Genomic DNA, 16,999 nt, shown 5'->3' with positions numbered 1-16,999 from the left:
AATAGGGAAACCGGACAGCAGTGTTCATTTAATTTTGTATATAAGGTCAAAGGTTCATGCTGTGTGTCTAGCACAGGAAAATCAATTTTTGAGTGACTATTTCATGGCTATACAGTACTCTGGCTTCAAGGACATTTCATGGTTATTCAGTGTCAATTGTGCTTAGATTTTCTTATCCTAGGAAACATTCCCCAAATTAAATCACTCAGATTTATGAATGCCAGCAATGAAAAAGAACAGTGGCATCTAATTTCATAGCAAGAAAGATGTTCTGTCCAGTAACAAGTATAAAGCACAGCATTTCACTTCTTGTGTAGATTGCTGAAGAGGAGAATGATGAGTGTTTTTTTCACTCAACTTCACGTTTCTCCTGAGCAGAGAGTTCTCAAGGTGGCCTCCCTAGATGAAATGAGCAACAATCTCTGTTTTATTTGGAACTCTGACTGTCTAGAAAGGGTTGGCTGGTGTGGAATCCCTCAGAAACCCAGAAACCTAACAAGATGTTTAACAGATTAGCAACTGTGTATCACTAGTGATCAACATAATTTTATTTAGTTACTTTATTTAACAAACACTATGTGCCAGGCCCTGTTCTAAATTACAAATATTAAACGCCTTTGATTCATTTAAGGGTCATAACAACCCTATTAGGTGAGCACTATTATACCCATTTTTCCAGATGAGGAAACTGAAGTACAGGACAGTAATTACTTTGCCCATGATCACACAACTAGTAAAAGTAATCCTCTCTTAAAACTCAGCAGTAGTCAACCTTCTAGCATGATGTTTGTCCTTTTCTGGGCCTTCACACAAAAGAGTAGTTTTCAATGAAAAGTCATTCAGAGAGCAAAACTGAAAATAAATGGACTGATAAGAGTAATTGAATTTATTAAGACTCTTCTGTGTTAGATACTGTACTAAGCGCTAATAAAATTTTTTTTAAACCTGCTATTTAATCTTTAGTCCAAACAATCCCATCAGGAAAGTATCATTCCCATGTAAAACTGAGTTGCACGTGATTAATAACTTTCCCGCCGTTCAGTGACTAATAGAAAGAAGGGATTCAAACCTGGCCCATCAAAGCCTAGAACCCACGTACTGCCTCCCTATTAGGGAGTCATCTCTTTTAAGGGGAGATGACTAAGGATGGTGATTCAGCCTGGCTGTTTTCCTTTTTCCTCCTCGTTAACATAATAAGCCATCAACAACTATTTATTAAATTGATTAAGACACATCAGATTTAAACAGATGAATCAGAAGTTTAGTTCATCTATGGGGAAAATCCCCTGACACTAAAAGCTCCTCAAGAAAAATAAAAAAGTGTGTTAAACCAACTGACGGCCCCAGCTTCTAGCAGAGTATATCCAAGCATTACTATAAGTTGGGATAATGATATTATATTGACTAAAGAGAGTGGAAAGAATCACTTTCTCTAAAAATTTTAAATTTGGGGTAATATCACATATTTGGCAAAGCTCAAATAGGGTCATGCTTAAATATGAAGAGATAGGCTGGAGAGTGGGTCTCAAGAGGGACTCACAGAGATGATCTCATATGAGAAGTATGGTTTTAATATAATTTACCAAGAATTTTCTTTTCCACAATCTCCATATCTGTCATCTGACAACATCAACATTTTCAAGTCATAATTTTAGACATTTTTTGCAAGCATCAAAATACAAATCAATAAACTGGAATCACAAGTAAATTGGAATGACCAATAATTTATATCATAATCCCATCTTTCCTACAGATAAAATTATTTATCTTTGTTGTAATTTTAGAAATTATTTACCTTATTATTTTGTACTTTAGTAGTAAATCATTTTTATCATTATATGATTAAAATTTAAGCTGTAATTAGTATTTTGAATTTTAGTCATTTCTATTAAATGTATTCATTGATCAAACCACCGATATATTTTATTTACCTGCTTAGTTTTATAGTTATTACAACTACTAAATGTATACTAGGCAATACTATCAACATTTAAACTTCAATTACAAACATTTGCTTTGAAATACAGTCCAGAGAATACCACTGATTTCTCATAATACCAGTGTAATCAATATGTTCTTAAAACTCATTGCAAATGACACACAACATAATACAATATACAAGCAATGTTCTTTTTTCTGACAAAGCACTTTTTGTTTGTATCAGAGAAGGACTGAGGCTTTTTCATGCAGCCAATGTGTGGGATATAAAATAAGGAATAAGGAGAAGCACTTAGCCAATGGATTTTTGAAATATAGTAGTCTTTGGTTCTATGAAAAGAAGATACACTTTTCTTAAATTATTAGAAATCATCTCTGAGGGTGTGGAGGAAAGGGAACACTCTTGCACTGTTGGTGGGAATGTAAATTGATACAGCCACTATGGAGAACAGTATGGAGGTTCCTTAAAAAACTACAAATAGAACTACCATACGACCCAGCAATCCCACTACTGGGCATATACCCTGAGAAAACCATAGATCAAAAAGAGTCATGTACCAAAATGTTCATTGCAGCTCTATTTACAATAGCCAGGACATGGAAGCAACCTAAGTGTCCATCATCGGATGAATGGATAAAGAAGATGTGGCACATATATACAATGGAATATTACTCAGCCATAAAAAAATGAAATGGAGGTATTTGTAATGAGGTGGATGGAGTTAGAGTCTGTCATACAGAGTGAAGTAAGTCAGAAAGAGAAAAACAAATACAGTATGCTAACACATATATATGGAATCTAAGGAAAAAAAAAAAAAAGGCCATGAAAAACCTAGTGGCAAGACGGGAATAAAGACACAGACCTACTAGAGAATGGACTTGAGGATATGGGGAGGGGGAGGGGTGAGATGTGACAGGGTGAGAGAGTGTCATGGACATATATACACTACCAAATGTAAAATAGATAGCTAGTGGGAAGCAGCCGCATAGCACAGAGAGATCAGCTCAGTGCTTTGTGACCACCTGGAGGGGTGGGATGGGGAGGGTGGGAGGGAGGGAGATGCAAGAGGGAAGAGATATGGGAACATATGTATATGTATAACTGATTCACTTTGCTATAAAGCAGAAACTAACACACCATTGTAAAGCAATTATATTTCAATAAAGATGTTTAAAAAAAAAAAAAAGAAATCATCTCTGCTAAGGAAAAGAGAATGGAAATTAGATAATTTCTTAAGGTAAATTAGAAATCTATGAATTCTACTTTAAACATTTATTAAAATTTTATTGTAAACTGGCAGAGGCTGCAAATTAAAACTGTTTTTGAAAGACTATCTCAAAATTTATACAACCTAAATATTTTCAATTTATTTTCCAATAGAGCTTTCTCTTGTTTTTGTGTTTGTTGTTTTTTGTATATTATCCTATTTGCGTTCATTTGCGAGTTAAATGTTTCATAATACTTAATGACTTAAAATATTTTAGGGATTACCAACAAGCTCAGGAATCTAGTCTATAAGTGGTATTCATGAGTAATAACAGAGTCTAAAATTTTAGCCACCAACCCTCCGCCCTGCAACAACGAAAGTCTGTATAAGCCTTGCTCTCCAACCTGCCGCCCCTCCCTCAAATCCCCTCTTGTTCAGGGTAAAGACCTTTTGTCATCTTACAGATCTCCAACCACTGCAAAAAAAACCAGAGCAAAACAAAACAAAAAAAACTGCTCCAAAGCCTTTCCAGTCACTGAGATCCCTCTTGATACCTATGAAGACAGCAATGTGAACCCGAAAGTACTTAATTCCAAACACACCCTTAGATAATAGATGCACACATATCTGAGTTTTACTATGATATGCTTGTGACGGGAAAGCTAGCTAAGACTTCTTAGATGAGGTCCTAAGCAAATACCCTACATAGAGGGTCAGAACATATACTGCCATCCCTTAAGTGTAGACAACTGTTTTTATTTCATTCAACTTAATTACTAGCATTAATAAAAACAAGAATAAAAATGCATTCAGGTAAGTGGTTAAGGACTTTACATCCTATCAATTAACATTTGCTGAAAAATGAATCAAGGACCTGGTTTGTGAAACATTTGCTTAACCTATAGTTTTACATTTGACCCTTAAGCCAGGTTCCAGTTAAATTTACTGCAAATGACACATAGTAATGTACGACACACAGTATGTATAAATATAACATTCTCTTTTCTGAGAAAGACTTTTCATTGATTTAAGGGAAGGACTCAGGCACTGTATTAAGTATGTAAGAATAGAATTTGCATTCCCCTTTCACATGCAAGAAATAGAAACTAACATTGCATGGAGAGGAATTGACTCATCCACAGTCACACTGTTGGTAAATCTTCTGATTGTAAAAATATCCTACAAATATTTAGGACTACTTATTAATTCAATAAACATGCCCTCAACCTACTCCTCTTGCTTCTCTAAGTAGTTATGAATCACTCTGTAAACAAAAGGCAGATCTATGCCACTGGAGAAATATATTAGAAATTAACTAATTTAAATCACTTTATAGAATGTGCTCAGTGTTTCCATCTTTACCAGAATGCTTTGAGGTTGGTAGGAAAAGTGGGACGAATAACCCTCTTTTACAGATGAGGAAACGGGGCCTGCAGCGTTACCCCAGAGTGACTTATCTGAGACCACATAGTTAAAGAGCCAACTTGCTATTTGAACCTGCATATTTCCCTCTAGATTTCAGAATCTAGAAGTTTCCCCCTTTCTCGCATCCACACTACTTCATTACGTAGTCTGGGGGAGGACAAAAAGTCAGCAATGTCTGGCCTTCTGAATGTCTGCAGTATTTTGTGTGCACTATTTAATTCTATCGTATTCTTTCTTGTGTCTTGGTCATGTCTCCTACAATCTCACTGTAGGTTCTTTGAGAGCATGAAACATATATTCAGCCTCCGTGGAACTGCCTAACAATTCCTAGCACAGAGCCAAGGACCTGTAAATTTTTTAAAATACTTGTTCACTCACTAACTAGATGCAAAAGTTTTGGGAGACCTATCCCTAGAGGAGGTGGGAGGGAATTAGATGCCACAGGCAAATTAGGCTTTGTTTATTACTCCATTCTGTGTTTTTCAACTCTGTAGACATTCACTACAATTTTCTTGTTTTCCTGTTTTCAAAAATATACTGTAACAGTTATTTTTATGACAATATCCAGTATTTTCAATGAAGCAGATATTCTCAAACAATATAGGGGAATGTGAACTTCCCGGATAGAATTTATTGATACATAAATATATTATTTTAAATTGCAATTCCAACCATTCCAAATGTTGAATTGTTGCCTACGAAATAACCAGAGGTATACAAATGCATCCCAAAACTTTAACCTTTAAACATATAAAATTAGGAGACAAAACACAAAATACTAGCTACAATCCGAGCTTCTCACTAAATTCAGTGACTTTTAGGACAGTGTGTGGGTCAGATAAGCCAGTTCCTTGGTCTCTAGGTAACTTTTAAATAACTGAAAATCATTTCTATAAATTTTATATTATTTTCATTTTAAGAACAACAATTTCTCCTCTGTTCATACAAATTAGGTTTAGCCTGTGGGTGAGTCACATACCTTTACTACATGATGCTTTTCCTGGAGCATAGGAATCTTAAACATTTGGCACCAATATGTTGTACCTTTGTTTGGGATGGGGACCTGTCTTAAAAAAAAGGAGAGGGGGACAAAAGTCACATTCTCTTGACATTCTATTAAAAACAATAATTTAAAAACTATTATGCACTTTCAATAAACCCACCCCTAGAACCATAAAAACCTGAAAAAAAACTTACGTTCTGATTTACCAGGTCAAAGTATGGTACAGCTGTAGACAACACATTGGTTTTCTCAGGATTCAATAACCGCAGACTCTTGGTACCACGACTGGATTCGTGGTACTTGGGACCCGCTTCTCCCACATCTTCGTGGTGGTAGGCCCAGATCACCCTCACCGTGCTCTCCTGGTGATCAGACAGGGGCATGATTATGTCTCATGAGAGCACTTTCCTTACCACTGAATTGAGTTTAAAGAACTCTATTCAAAGCAGGATATAGAAGCTCAAAAAAGAGAATAATGACATTTGGAGTTATCAATATGGTCTCTCACATGAACTGTGTAAATCTGATTAAGTCATTAAAAATCCAAATAGATGAGTTCCTCTTTGGAAGAAATCATCTCTCCCATGCAAGATTATGTGTTCCAAAATAGAATGAAGGACAACTGATTTAGTAGTTATGCTTTCATGCTTACGGCAACAGTAAATCACTGTCATGCTAAACCTCCAAGCTAGCAAACTAGTAGTTACCAAGCAAATACTCTTGTTAAGCAGCAGGGGTTTGGGAAAATTAAAACCTATTTTTATGCCATGGAACATTTTAGGGAAAACAAATAAATACAATTAAAATTAAAATGACTTCCCAGGTCAGGATTTTTATTTTCACAATAGATTTTTCCCAGACACTAGCCCACTCACATGTATGAATTTACAGAAAGTGGAAATACAGCAGGAACTTCTGATTCTAGGTTTGTTTATTATCCTAGAATCTATCTATGGTCATTTTATGAATGCTGGGAATTTCCTAGGGACTGGGGTATCCCAACTAGAGAAAGCACTGTCAAGTGAAATCGGTTTCCATTTAGTAAATGAGAGATTGCCCAAAGGGCAGTGGGGCAGTGGGGAGGGTTTGCTGGGGTATAAACAGTTCAGTCCCCCCACAGATAAAGATGATTTCGCCAGATCTTTGTAATAAGAACTTTGAAAATAAATAATAAAACAAAAGCTATTTATTTTAAAAGCTATATTCTTTCTTAAGTCAAACAACTATAATTATTACTCCAATTAAAGTATAATTGCACTGTATATTACATAAAAAAGTGGTCCATGTCTTTGCATGTGTTTTTTTTTTTCTTCCTCTTTTACGCTTTATGCTGAATGTTAATCAAATTTGCTTCAGATTTTTACATTCCCATTTTTAAAGCTTTGACTTACCAAATAAAAATGATAATTTTGTTGGTCTATACAAAATGAAATTGATTCAAGAAATTCATGGAAACCTTCAAAGTACCACATGAATTTTAGATCCTCTAGATACCTAATTTGCATATGCACAAAGATGTTAATTTTTGCATGATGTCTGACAATAAGAAATCTTGTTTAATATGTTGACAGGCAATTTTCATCAGTCTACTATTCATCTTGACTTTAGAAATTTACAAAAATGAATCAGTTACAATTCAGATGAATTACAGCCTAATATTCAGTATCATAATTCTCTCTTGTGTAATACCATTTTTTCCAACCTTTATCTATTACCTATTTTCAAACTTTATAAAGAAGCTAAAACCTTTTACAGATAAAATCTCACACACTTTAAACAGCTCTTCAAAATTTTAGATTCACACAAAAATTGCCTTCATTGAAATTTATAGCCTTAGATTTTTTTGTGGCTTCTAAAGAGAATTCAAAAATATTCCAAAGAAGACTATGTGACTTTGTTGTTAAAGGTTATTTTAAAATATTTGTTTCTTTTTATTCTGTAAAGTGTTTCCCATTTGTAAATGTACAATCTATTCATGCATGCATTCACTGATAGACGCCTTACCGTTATACTCTTGTCATTTATGTCACATGTATGCAGTTCTCTGGTAAATTCAATTATTGTGTGTGTACTATTTTCCATGGCATATTCTAGGTGGTAATCTTGCTGAACATCTTTTTTCAATTCTCTATTTGCATTTGTAAAATAATCCTGTGGAAAATATGAAAAAGAAAAATTAGGATGTCCTAAATTCAGGGTGAAAATAATTTAGATTGAGTGTACATATATCACCTTAAAAAATTAATTCTCAGTTTGCTTATTACAAAACCCTGTATTTATAGTCATTTTTTAAGTCCTGGGAATTTCCAAGGGGCTGGAGTATGGGATACTCCATAGTTGGGACTAGGGACAGTTCCCTAGGAAACTGGTCCATATTTGAACTTCTGGCCCTTCAGGAAAAGGCAGTAATGGATTTATAATACCACAGAGCATTGAAAGAGATGGAATGAATGAATATTCGCAATTGCTGAGTACTTTTTCCTCATTCTGCAAATGAAAAGAACTTCAACACTGGGAAATGGCTTGCTCCAAATCAAATAACTAGTTCATGGCAACACAAGGACCAGGGCCAGGGTCAGCACTTTTCCACTGTTATACCTTATGGTGCTTCCCTTCTGCACTCCTAAAAGCAAGGAGACCCATCCTGAGATTATAGGTTGTTTTAGTAGGAGCTTTAATGGCATATGTTTATTAAAATGAAATGCAATGGGAAAATATGGAAAGAAATGACACTAGTTGAATTATAAGATATTGAAAAGCTAGGGACGTTTTGTTTTGGTGGTTCAGCTATAATTTTCATACTAAGCTTGTTCAATGGTGTAAGATCACTTCTGGGAGGCAGACAGATGCAATGAAGAGGGCATGGGCTTTGAGATCAAATGACTAGGATCTGACCCACAGCTCTACTCTGAAATGTCTTGACGAATTGTTGAAGTCAAACTCTGAACTTCTGTTCTAACATTAATAAAATTGAGATGATACATACTTATTTTGTGGATTTTGAAAGATAAATAAGTGAAATAGTATGTGAGGGAAAAAACTGCCAACCATGGTTAGAGCTCATTCAATGCCAATCTCCTTCCCTCTTCTGCAATTAGAGTTTGGTTTTTCCCGAAAATATTCTCCATGCTTTTTACCATTAGCTTTCTATGTTGACAGTTATAAAAATCGCGTTGTTAATTTTTATCACTTACAGAAGACACGAAATTTGCCGTAATTATACTGGTTTTTCAGTACATAAGGGTATTTTATTTTTGATAATCACAAAGACCTGATTTAGAATATACATGTTGAAACATAATTATAATTAGTTTTTCTAACATTAAAATTACATTTGAAGAAATGATTGCATGCTTGACAGAGAAAATACAGTGTACAAGAGAAGAACTTTAAATTGTCTATAACCGTCATACTCAAATGGATGGTACTTGGCATTTCTATTCCTAGCATCTATTTTCTTTTTTTTGGCCATGTGGTATGTGGGATCTTAGTTCCCCAACCAGGGATCATACCCGTGCCCCTTGCAGTGGAAGCGCAGAGTCCTAACCGCTGGACCACCAGAGAATTCCCTCCTAGCACCTTTCTAAATTAGTTATCAAGTGTGTGTAAATTTGATATCCAGGGTACCAGATCTAGATACTGTTCAGACCCCACATTATTGGTAATGCACAGAGCCTAACTAACCTCTTTCACTCTGGTAACAACTACAACTTACTGTGTACATTCTATAGTTTAATCATGTTACACGTATTAACTCATTTAATCTTCAGATCAAGTGTATGAGATAAAATGAAGCACAAAGAGGTTAGCGTCTCGCCCAGGGTCACACAGCTGGTAAGTGGTAAAGCCAGTATTGAAACCTAGGCAGTCAGATCCAAGCCTGTGTCCTTCTTTACTGTTCTACATCATAGTGGCCACTGCTGGAAAAGGACGGGTTAGTTTATATCTTTCTGGCTACAAAATCATCTTATCAAGTTTTTTTCACATAAAATGTTAACTTTTTCTACTGCTGAAGTCAGGGTTTGTCCAAAATTTTTTTCTGAGAACCAGCTGTAATTGTGAAAGCAATTCAAATGAAATATTCCTATGATACTATGGTTTTCCCACTTTTGATCACATAGATTTCAGTATGTAAATGAAATAACAATGCCTGTGGACAACAAGGGATTTATATAAACTAACTGTGCCTTTACACCAAGCTCACATTTCATTACGTGATTCAAGTAGTCAGTTTTTGCAAACAAAAGGAATACAGTACAAAATGTAATCAGTTCAAAGAGTAGAATAATTATCCTAGTCTTGCAAATATGTTTCCAAAACCTTAGTCCCACAAAATATCCAGCTGGCTTGCCAATTTTCCATTTGTTTTATTTCCACTCACCAAAACCAATTCCTTTCAGCTATTCCACCTTTTTCTGGCTTTTCAGATAACTTAGCTATGAGAAAGCAGGAGAAACTTCATTCAGGACTTACTGAAAATCCCTTGAGCTCATCTGCCTCGTGTAAACCACTGAGTGTTCAATATTCAGAAAAGACAGATGCCAATTATGTCAAAGTTCTGGACTCCTGGAAAAATGCGGTTGTCTAAAACAAGCTGATATCTTCAATCTCATTGAGGGAAAATATGAATGGATTTGAATAAAACTAAAATTGAAATGTGAAATAGCCTAATCACCACTGTAATTCCATAAGTGTTTCTTTGCATTCTCCAATTTTTAGGGTCTATTTGGAGACATCTTCAGATTTGACCATTGTACACCTTAGCTATCCAAATAGTGTTATCAGTTACCTGTTTAATTAGCTGTGCCCTTACTAATGCTTGGAAATCCACATGTTAATCTCTTGCTTTTCCTGGGAGACCTCCCGAGACAAATATTCTAAACCTTCTCTATATAAGATGCCAACATTTCCCCAACCTCAGCTTATGATCATACTTCTCCCTTCATTGAGAGAATTTCAGTTATGATACATGAGAGCTCACATCTTGCCTTCTTTCTAGTCTAAATAATATTACTTAATGGAATCATAAAAAAATCAATCTAAAATAAGGCAGGAAAAGAGAAATATAAAACAAAGAGTAAATGGGACCAGCAGAAAACAAATAGATGTAATTGAAATGAACAAGAAATATTACAGTAGATCCTACAAACATTAAGAGGTTAATAATTTTATGCACACCTTGATGTAAAAAGCTTGAATAAATTAGATGAGAAACAGGCAAAATACTTGAAGGACACAAACCAGCAAAACTTAGTGAAACAGATACTTTGAATAGTCCTATAGTCTACCTATGGGTAAAAATTTTCCTACAAAGAAAATTCTAAGCCAAAGTGTTTTCACTTGGAATTTCACCAAATATTTGAGGAAGAGGTAATATCAATTCTTCACAAACTCTTCCACAAGATAAAAGGGAGGGAATACTTCCTAACTCATTTTTTGACACCAGCATTAATCTGATAACAAAATCAAAGACACTACAAAAAAAGATCAATATCTCTCATGGGCCTAGCTGCAAATTTTCTTAAAAATACGTATTAGCAAATAGAACCCAATGATGTTAAAAAAAAAAGAAAAAAAGATATTATGACCATGCAGAGTTGATTTAATGTTAGAAAATCAATCAATGTAATTCATTATACCAAACTCTAAAAAAGAAAAAAATCATACAGTCATCTCAATAATGTAGAAAATCCATTTAAAACATTTATTCATGGTAAAATCTGTCAGTAAACTACCAACAGAAGGTACTTCCTTAACCTTATAAAAGGAATCTATAAAAACCTATAGCTAATATCACACTTAACGATGAAAGGCTGAATTCTTCCCCACTAAGTTTGGGAACAAGTAAGTCCTGGGAATAAGGCAAGGATGTCCATACTCCCCACTTCCAGAAGGTTCCATTGTTGGTTGTCCGCCTCTGACAGTTTGTCTCTGTTATTCCCATTCCCTAACTACGGTCATGGAACTTCTGTCCTTGACATTATACTACACTGTCTTCATCTTTCATCCTTTGGGAATCTCATCTACTCCAGGAGTTTCCAATCAACACCTTTATTCAGGATTACATACCCAAAAGTCCATTGGATACCTTCACTTGGAAGGCTTACCGTCTTTTCACGTGCAATGCATCCAAAATTGTATTCACCCTTTATCTATAAGGATTTTTATTTCCTGGTACTGCCATTCTCCCAACCATCCAAATTCAAAACCACAGTTTTATTAACTTCTTCCTTTACTACTCACACCTCCACAGATAATCTCTGCTCCTATCAGTTCCTCCTTTAAAAAAATAACCCAGCTTTTACTTCTGCTCCGTTCAGCTTCTCCTATCTCAGTTCAGATTCTATCACCTCATACTTTTGTCAAGGTCTTCCTTGAAAATCACTCTCAATGTGTCATTACATTTTATTCAACAGTATAGAGTGCAAAGTTCTATAATTTAGATTCAAGTTTCTCTAGAATTTAGCCAAACCTGGTTTTCCAGAGTGTCTATCATTAATCTCACCACATGGGACTTCCCTGGCTGTCCAGTGGTTAAGACCTCACCTTCCAATGCAGGGGATGCAGGTTCGATCCCTGGTTGGGGAGCTAAGATCCCATACGCCTCGTGGCCAAAAAACCAAAAACATAAAAACAAAAGATATATTGTAACAAATTCAATAAAGACTTAAAAAAAAAAAATCTCACCACATGATCTCTATTATCTATTTATTATTCCCCTCAAATAATCTACCTTTTTCAAGCCCTTTGCTTTTGTTCATTCTTCCTCTTTATCTCCCCACTCTCTTCACCCCACTGAGATATCCACTCCACTACCTCCACCCAGAGAAACAACTCCACTGAAATGCTTCCTTCTCTCCAAGACTCATGATTCTATCTCCTCTATGAAGTTTTCTTTGAGCATTCCAACTGGAAGTGATCATTCCCTCTCTGAATTTTTATTCCTCTATTTCCATTCCCGCGTAGCATGCAATATATTCTAGACACAGCATTATCTTCTCAACCAGTGGTAATTGCCTAGAAATAGACAGCTAGTCCTGTTAATCCAGTTATAAATTTATACCTTTAGAAAAGTTGTTTACATTGTAAATGGAACAAAAAAAGGGAACAATAGATTATTTTCCCATTTGCTCTCAATTATATTTACATATGGTTAAGACCTGGTGTGGAAGGTGTTTAACCAGATGCTAGAATGAGTTTGGGTCTGCACGACCTGTGATGCAGACACATCTGGCACTGAAATTTGGGAACGCTGTTATGACCTTTTAGCCCCTAAATGGACATGAATCTTATGCAACTGACATCAACATTTAGAAAAAGAGTTTACACATGCAACAGCTCTTTGAAATCCTTTTACACTAGGATGGTATTCCCTATCTATTTTAAAGAAATTTTTTAAAAAAACATATCTGAGAAAGAGAAACCCTATTTTAGAATGTTTTCTGATGTTAATTTATATCCTCAGTGCCTAATGGAGGGACTTACATATTGCAGAGCCTCATTAAATATGTGCAGTTTTGAAAGAAGAATCCTGCCTTTCCTTTTGCTAAATCTAAATGAGGGGATAATCTTGAAACTAAAAGATAAGGACCCATAACCTATCCTCCGATATTCACATCTTTGTGGTAAAGGAACAGTTTAACTTGGTGGGAGCAAAATATCCGGCAGTAGCACCTACTTTCTTCCTTCAGCCTGTATTAAGAAGATACATGAACTATAATCAAACAGGATTGATGGTGTCAATATTATACCGTAAGAAATGGCATATTGGCAAACCTTAAAAGCACAATTAAATGAGGCAAGAGGAGAGAAAAAGGCAAAAAAAATCCGGGTCTCATATTTCTTATCATTCAATTATTCTCCCTGGGAGGGAGGAAAAACGGAAAAAGGAAGGAGGAAAAGAAAGCGAGTCAGTCAGAGAACAATCTTGAGAATTTATCCTGCGAATTGGCCAAACCAAAAAAAAGTATATTTAGTGAGTTTAAGGGTTTCCTGACAGTTTGACAAAGAGATAAATGTTATACAAGGGGATAATTAAATGGAATACTTACTTTGTTACTATCATCTTCTAGGGGAAAAAAATGGAGAATGAAATTAACAGCAAAACATTGACCAACTAAGAATTTGAATACTGGTAACATCAGCTAGAAATTTACATTCACAAAACCATACAGTATAGTACTTATGGGCTATTTAAGGAAATTTTCCAGGTCAGTTTTACTATCAGATTTTCACCTTTAGAATTCGAACAAAATGGTCCCCCTCTCTCCCACTCCCCATCCCATTTAGCAAATGGGGCCAGATGCAGCTTCACTGTACATCCATGGTGAAGGCCATTCCTCAGCCACCTTGCTGTAGTGTTTGATATTCCAGGACTTATAAAATAAAAATAGAACTATTGATCACAGTGTACTCTCATTGTCATGGTCTGATTATAAAAATAACAGCCATTATAAAAATCTCATCGTATGATATATGTATTAAATATATTTATAAACTATAAATGTAACATAAAATGCTGATAAATAAAAGTAGGTTCCGATTAAGTATCATTAAAAATTGACTTTATGAGGGCAAGAAGGTTGAGGAGGATTCAGAGAATCATGATTGTGTAAATATAAAAGCTGGTATGCAGAAGTCATTCTTCTTTGTACATATTCATTTTTAATGTTCTATAAAGTGAAATGTGAAGTAATATTTCCCTAGATAAATGGTTTTATGTGGATTTCAATCATATTCTAACTCAAATATCTGCATAAATATCAGCTTCAATATGAATTGTCATTGAGGTATTATTTTTTGTTTTTATTGCGGATTATTATATTAATCATGTATTAACCTTGTTTATACTTTTTAAAGATAAGTATTAGTCCGTTACCTTGAAAATTGAGTTGATAATTAGACTCTGGCAATAAATTAACCTGCAGTTGTGTCATAAAAATATTACTTCTAGATGAACCGGTTGCAAGGCGAATAATAGAGACACAGATGTAGAGAACAAACGTATGGACACCAGGGGGGAAAGGTGGGGTGGTGGTGGGGGTGGGATGAATTGGGAGATTGGGATTGACATGTATACACTGATGTGTATAAAATGGATAACTAATAAGAACCTGCTGTATAAATAAATAAATAAATAAAATTCAAAATAAATAAATAAAATATTACTTCTGAAGCATATTCTCACAGGATATTTTTCCTTTTGAACATGTATGCTTTGAAATAAATGATAAAGTGTATTACTGAGGTTTCAAAATGCTGTGTGGCGATAGTAAAGACGGCATCAGCAGAAGCTGGCATTAGCATTTCGCATGGTAGCCAGACTAGTGACTGCCACCTTCAAACTAAGATAACAAACCAAAAACACTAGCTTTGATAATCCACAAGATTGCTACGACCTCTCGTTAAAAAACATGATTTCACAGATGTGAAATTGGTTCTCACTCATTGTCAGTCTTTTTTTTCCTCTCTTGAGTAAAATCTCTGTTAACGAAAAGAGCTTTGACCGGGGCTGTGTTAAACAGGATGAAGTGAAAACTCTTATGGGTGTAATAAAAGATATGAATAAACCCCGGTTCAGCCTGGGGAACTGAATGTAAGCACAGCTGCAGAGGGAACCTTGAGAAAAATGTTACCATCTGTCATCATTTTCTTCAACAGGTGCTTGTAGTTTTTCTTCTTTTTCTAAATCACAAAAGCCTTGTTATTTCAAACATTTCTGTTTGTAATATCCATTTCTATAATAAGTGTTATGGTAGTTTAATAATATTGATAGTATAATAATAGATATTTTTGTGTTCAAGAGAATCTTTGATCCTAAAAAACCATAAAACCGTATAAACAAACTATATAAACATAATCTTCAGATTTCAGTATAAGCTGATTTTAATAAGTTATTTCTTCGCTAATCTTGGAAATTTGAGAGGAATGTCAAAACAGAAGGGGCTTGCCTTCCAGAAACCACTTCAGATAAAACTGAAACTCTCTAGCTCTAAGAAGGGATCTGTTAAATGGCTGCCAGAACGCCAAAATGTGAGCCCTATTAGCTTGCGTTCCAGTGAGGGGCCCACCTGAGCAATCTGTTTGTCCTTTAAGTGCCACCTTCTGGAAATACACATCCTGAATTTTCTCCCACAGCCAATCATCTCATTTTAGTTTTCATATAGGTCATTTAAGACTTTGCTATAATTATAGAATTATCAGATAAAGTGTAAAATGAAAACTTTGACCCGATCTCTAACGATAGGCTTCAATGGAAAAAACAATTTCAAATCTTACCATTGACATAAGATGTTATTTTACTTTCACCGTATTCCATCATTTTAATTTTTAAAAAAATTTGGATGACTTCTCTTAATTTTCCATGACCAGTTTATTAAAGGAATAAATTTTGAAGAGAAGACCCCTTCCTTCCTGCCTTCCCTCCTCCGTCCCTTCCTCCCTTCCTTCTTCCTCTCCTTTTTTCCAACACATATTTTATTGCATGGCTACTATTCCTCATCCCTGTTGTAGGGCTGAGAGCACACGATTGTACAGTATAGACAGTATAAGACAAAGTCCTTATTATAATCAAACTGATAGTGGAGTTGCAGGATAAGCAGACAATTTTTTAAATTTAAATAACAATATAACCAAAAATATTTTGCTAAGTGCTTATAGGAAAATAAAACAGAGATTCTAGACACAGATTGGAAAGCCTTTGGGTTGAGGGATCAGAAAAGTCACCACTGAGACACTGAGACTTACTTTGAGAAATAAACTACAGTTAGGAGCCAGCCATGGAAAGTGAGGAGGAAGTAGGTCCAGGAAGAGAGAGCAGCTATTGGAAAGGACCTAGAAGGGGGCAAGGCGAGGTTTATCCAGTTTGGTGAAGCAAATAAAAGCCAGGGTGACTGAACTGTAGTGCCCAGAACAGAAAAATGAGGTCAACAGGGATCAAATGAGGCCCCAGATGTTGTGACGCCTTATGGGTCAGTATAGGGAGTTCAGATTTATACTAAACTTATATAGAAGTTATTTGAGCTTGAAGCAGAAAGTGACATATTCTGATTGACATGAAAATATATATATACGTGTGTGTGTGTGTGTGTGTGTGTGTGTGTGTGTGTATTACTGTGGCTACCATGTGGAGAATGAAGAGAAGAAGAAAGAAGAGCCATGGTCAGAAGACAGGAGTCACAGTGGTCCCAGGGGTTCAAGCTTGAGTGGTAGTAGTAAAACTGAAGGGACGTGGGCAGGTTTTAGATTTAGTTTGGAGGAAGAGTCAATAGAATCTGAAGAGGTGGGTTTTATATGTGGGAAGAAGGAAGGAGAAGAAACAAGGATGACTCCTAATTTTTGACTGGAGGTACCTGGAGGCGCCATTTACTGAGATGGGGAAGGCTGGGGAGGAAGCAGATTTAAGATGCTACCTAGACATCCAGAT

The 16,999-nt window shown here is 35.4% G+C and overlaps 1 protein-coding gene across 2 annotated transcripts in view; it reads right to left on the bottom strand.

Moving 5' to 3' along the window:
* Positions 1 to 16,999, bottom strand: part of MOXD1 (monooxygenase DBH like 1) — a 79,493-nt gene that overhangs the window by 50,523 nt on the left and 11,971 nt on the right. For both annotated transcript variants that reach the window (XM_036871133.1, XM_036871134.1), the window contains exons 2-4: positions 7,579 to 7,725; positions 5,769 to 5,936; positions 5,551 to 5,634 (exon numbers count right to left, since the gene is read on the bottom strand). In XM_036871133.1, the coding sequence (XP_036727028.1) occupies positions 5,551 to 5,634; positions 5,769 to 5,936; positions 7,579 to 7,725 (399 nt within the window). The remainder of the gene's footprint in view (positions 1 to 5,550; positions 5,635 to 5,768; positions 5,937 to 7,578; positions 7,726 to 16,999) is intronic.

This window comes from Balaenoptera musculus, chromosome 12 (assembly GCF_009873245.2).
Source record: "Balaenoptera musculus isolate JJ_BM4_2016_0621 chromosome 12, mBalMus1.pri.v3, whole genome shotgun sequence".
Lineage (NCBI taxonomy): Eukaryota > Metazoa > Chordata > Mammalia > Artiodactyla > Balaenopteridae > Balaenoptera > Balaenoptera musculus.
This window is presented reverse-complemented; position numbering and strand designations above follow the sequence as displayed.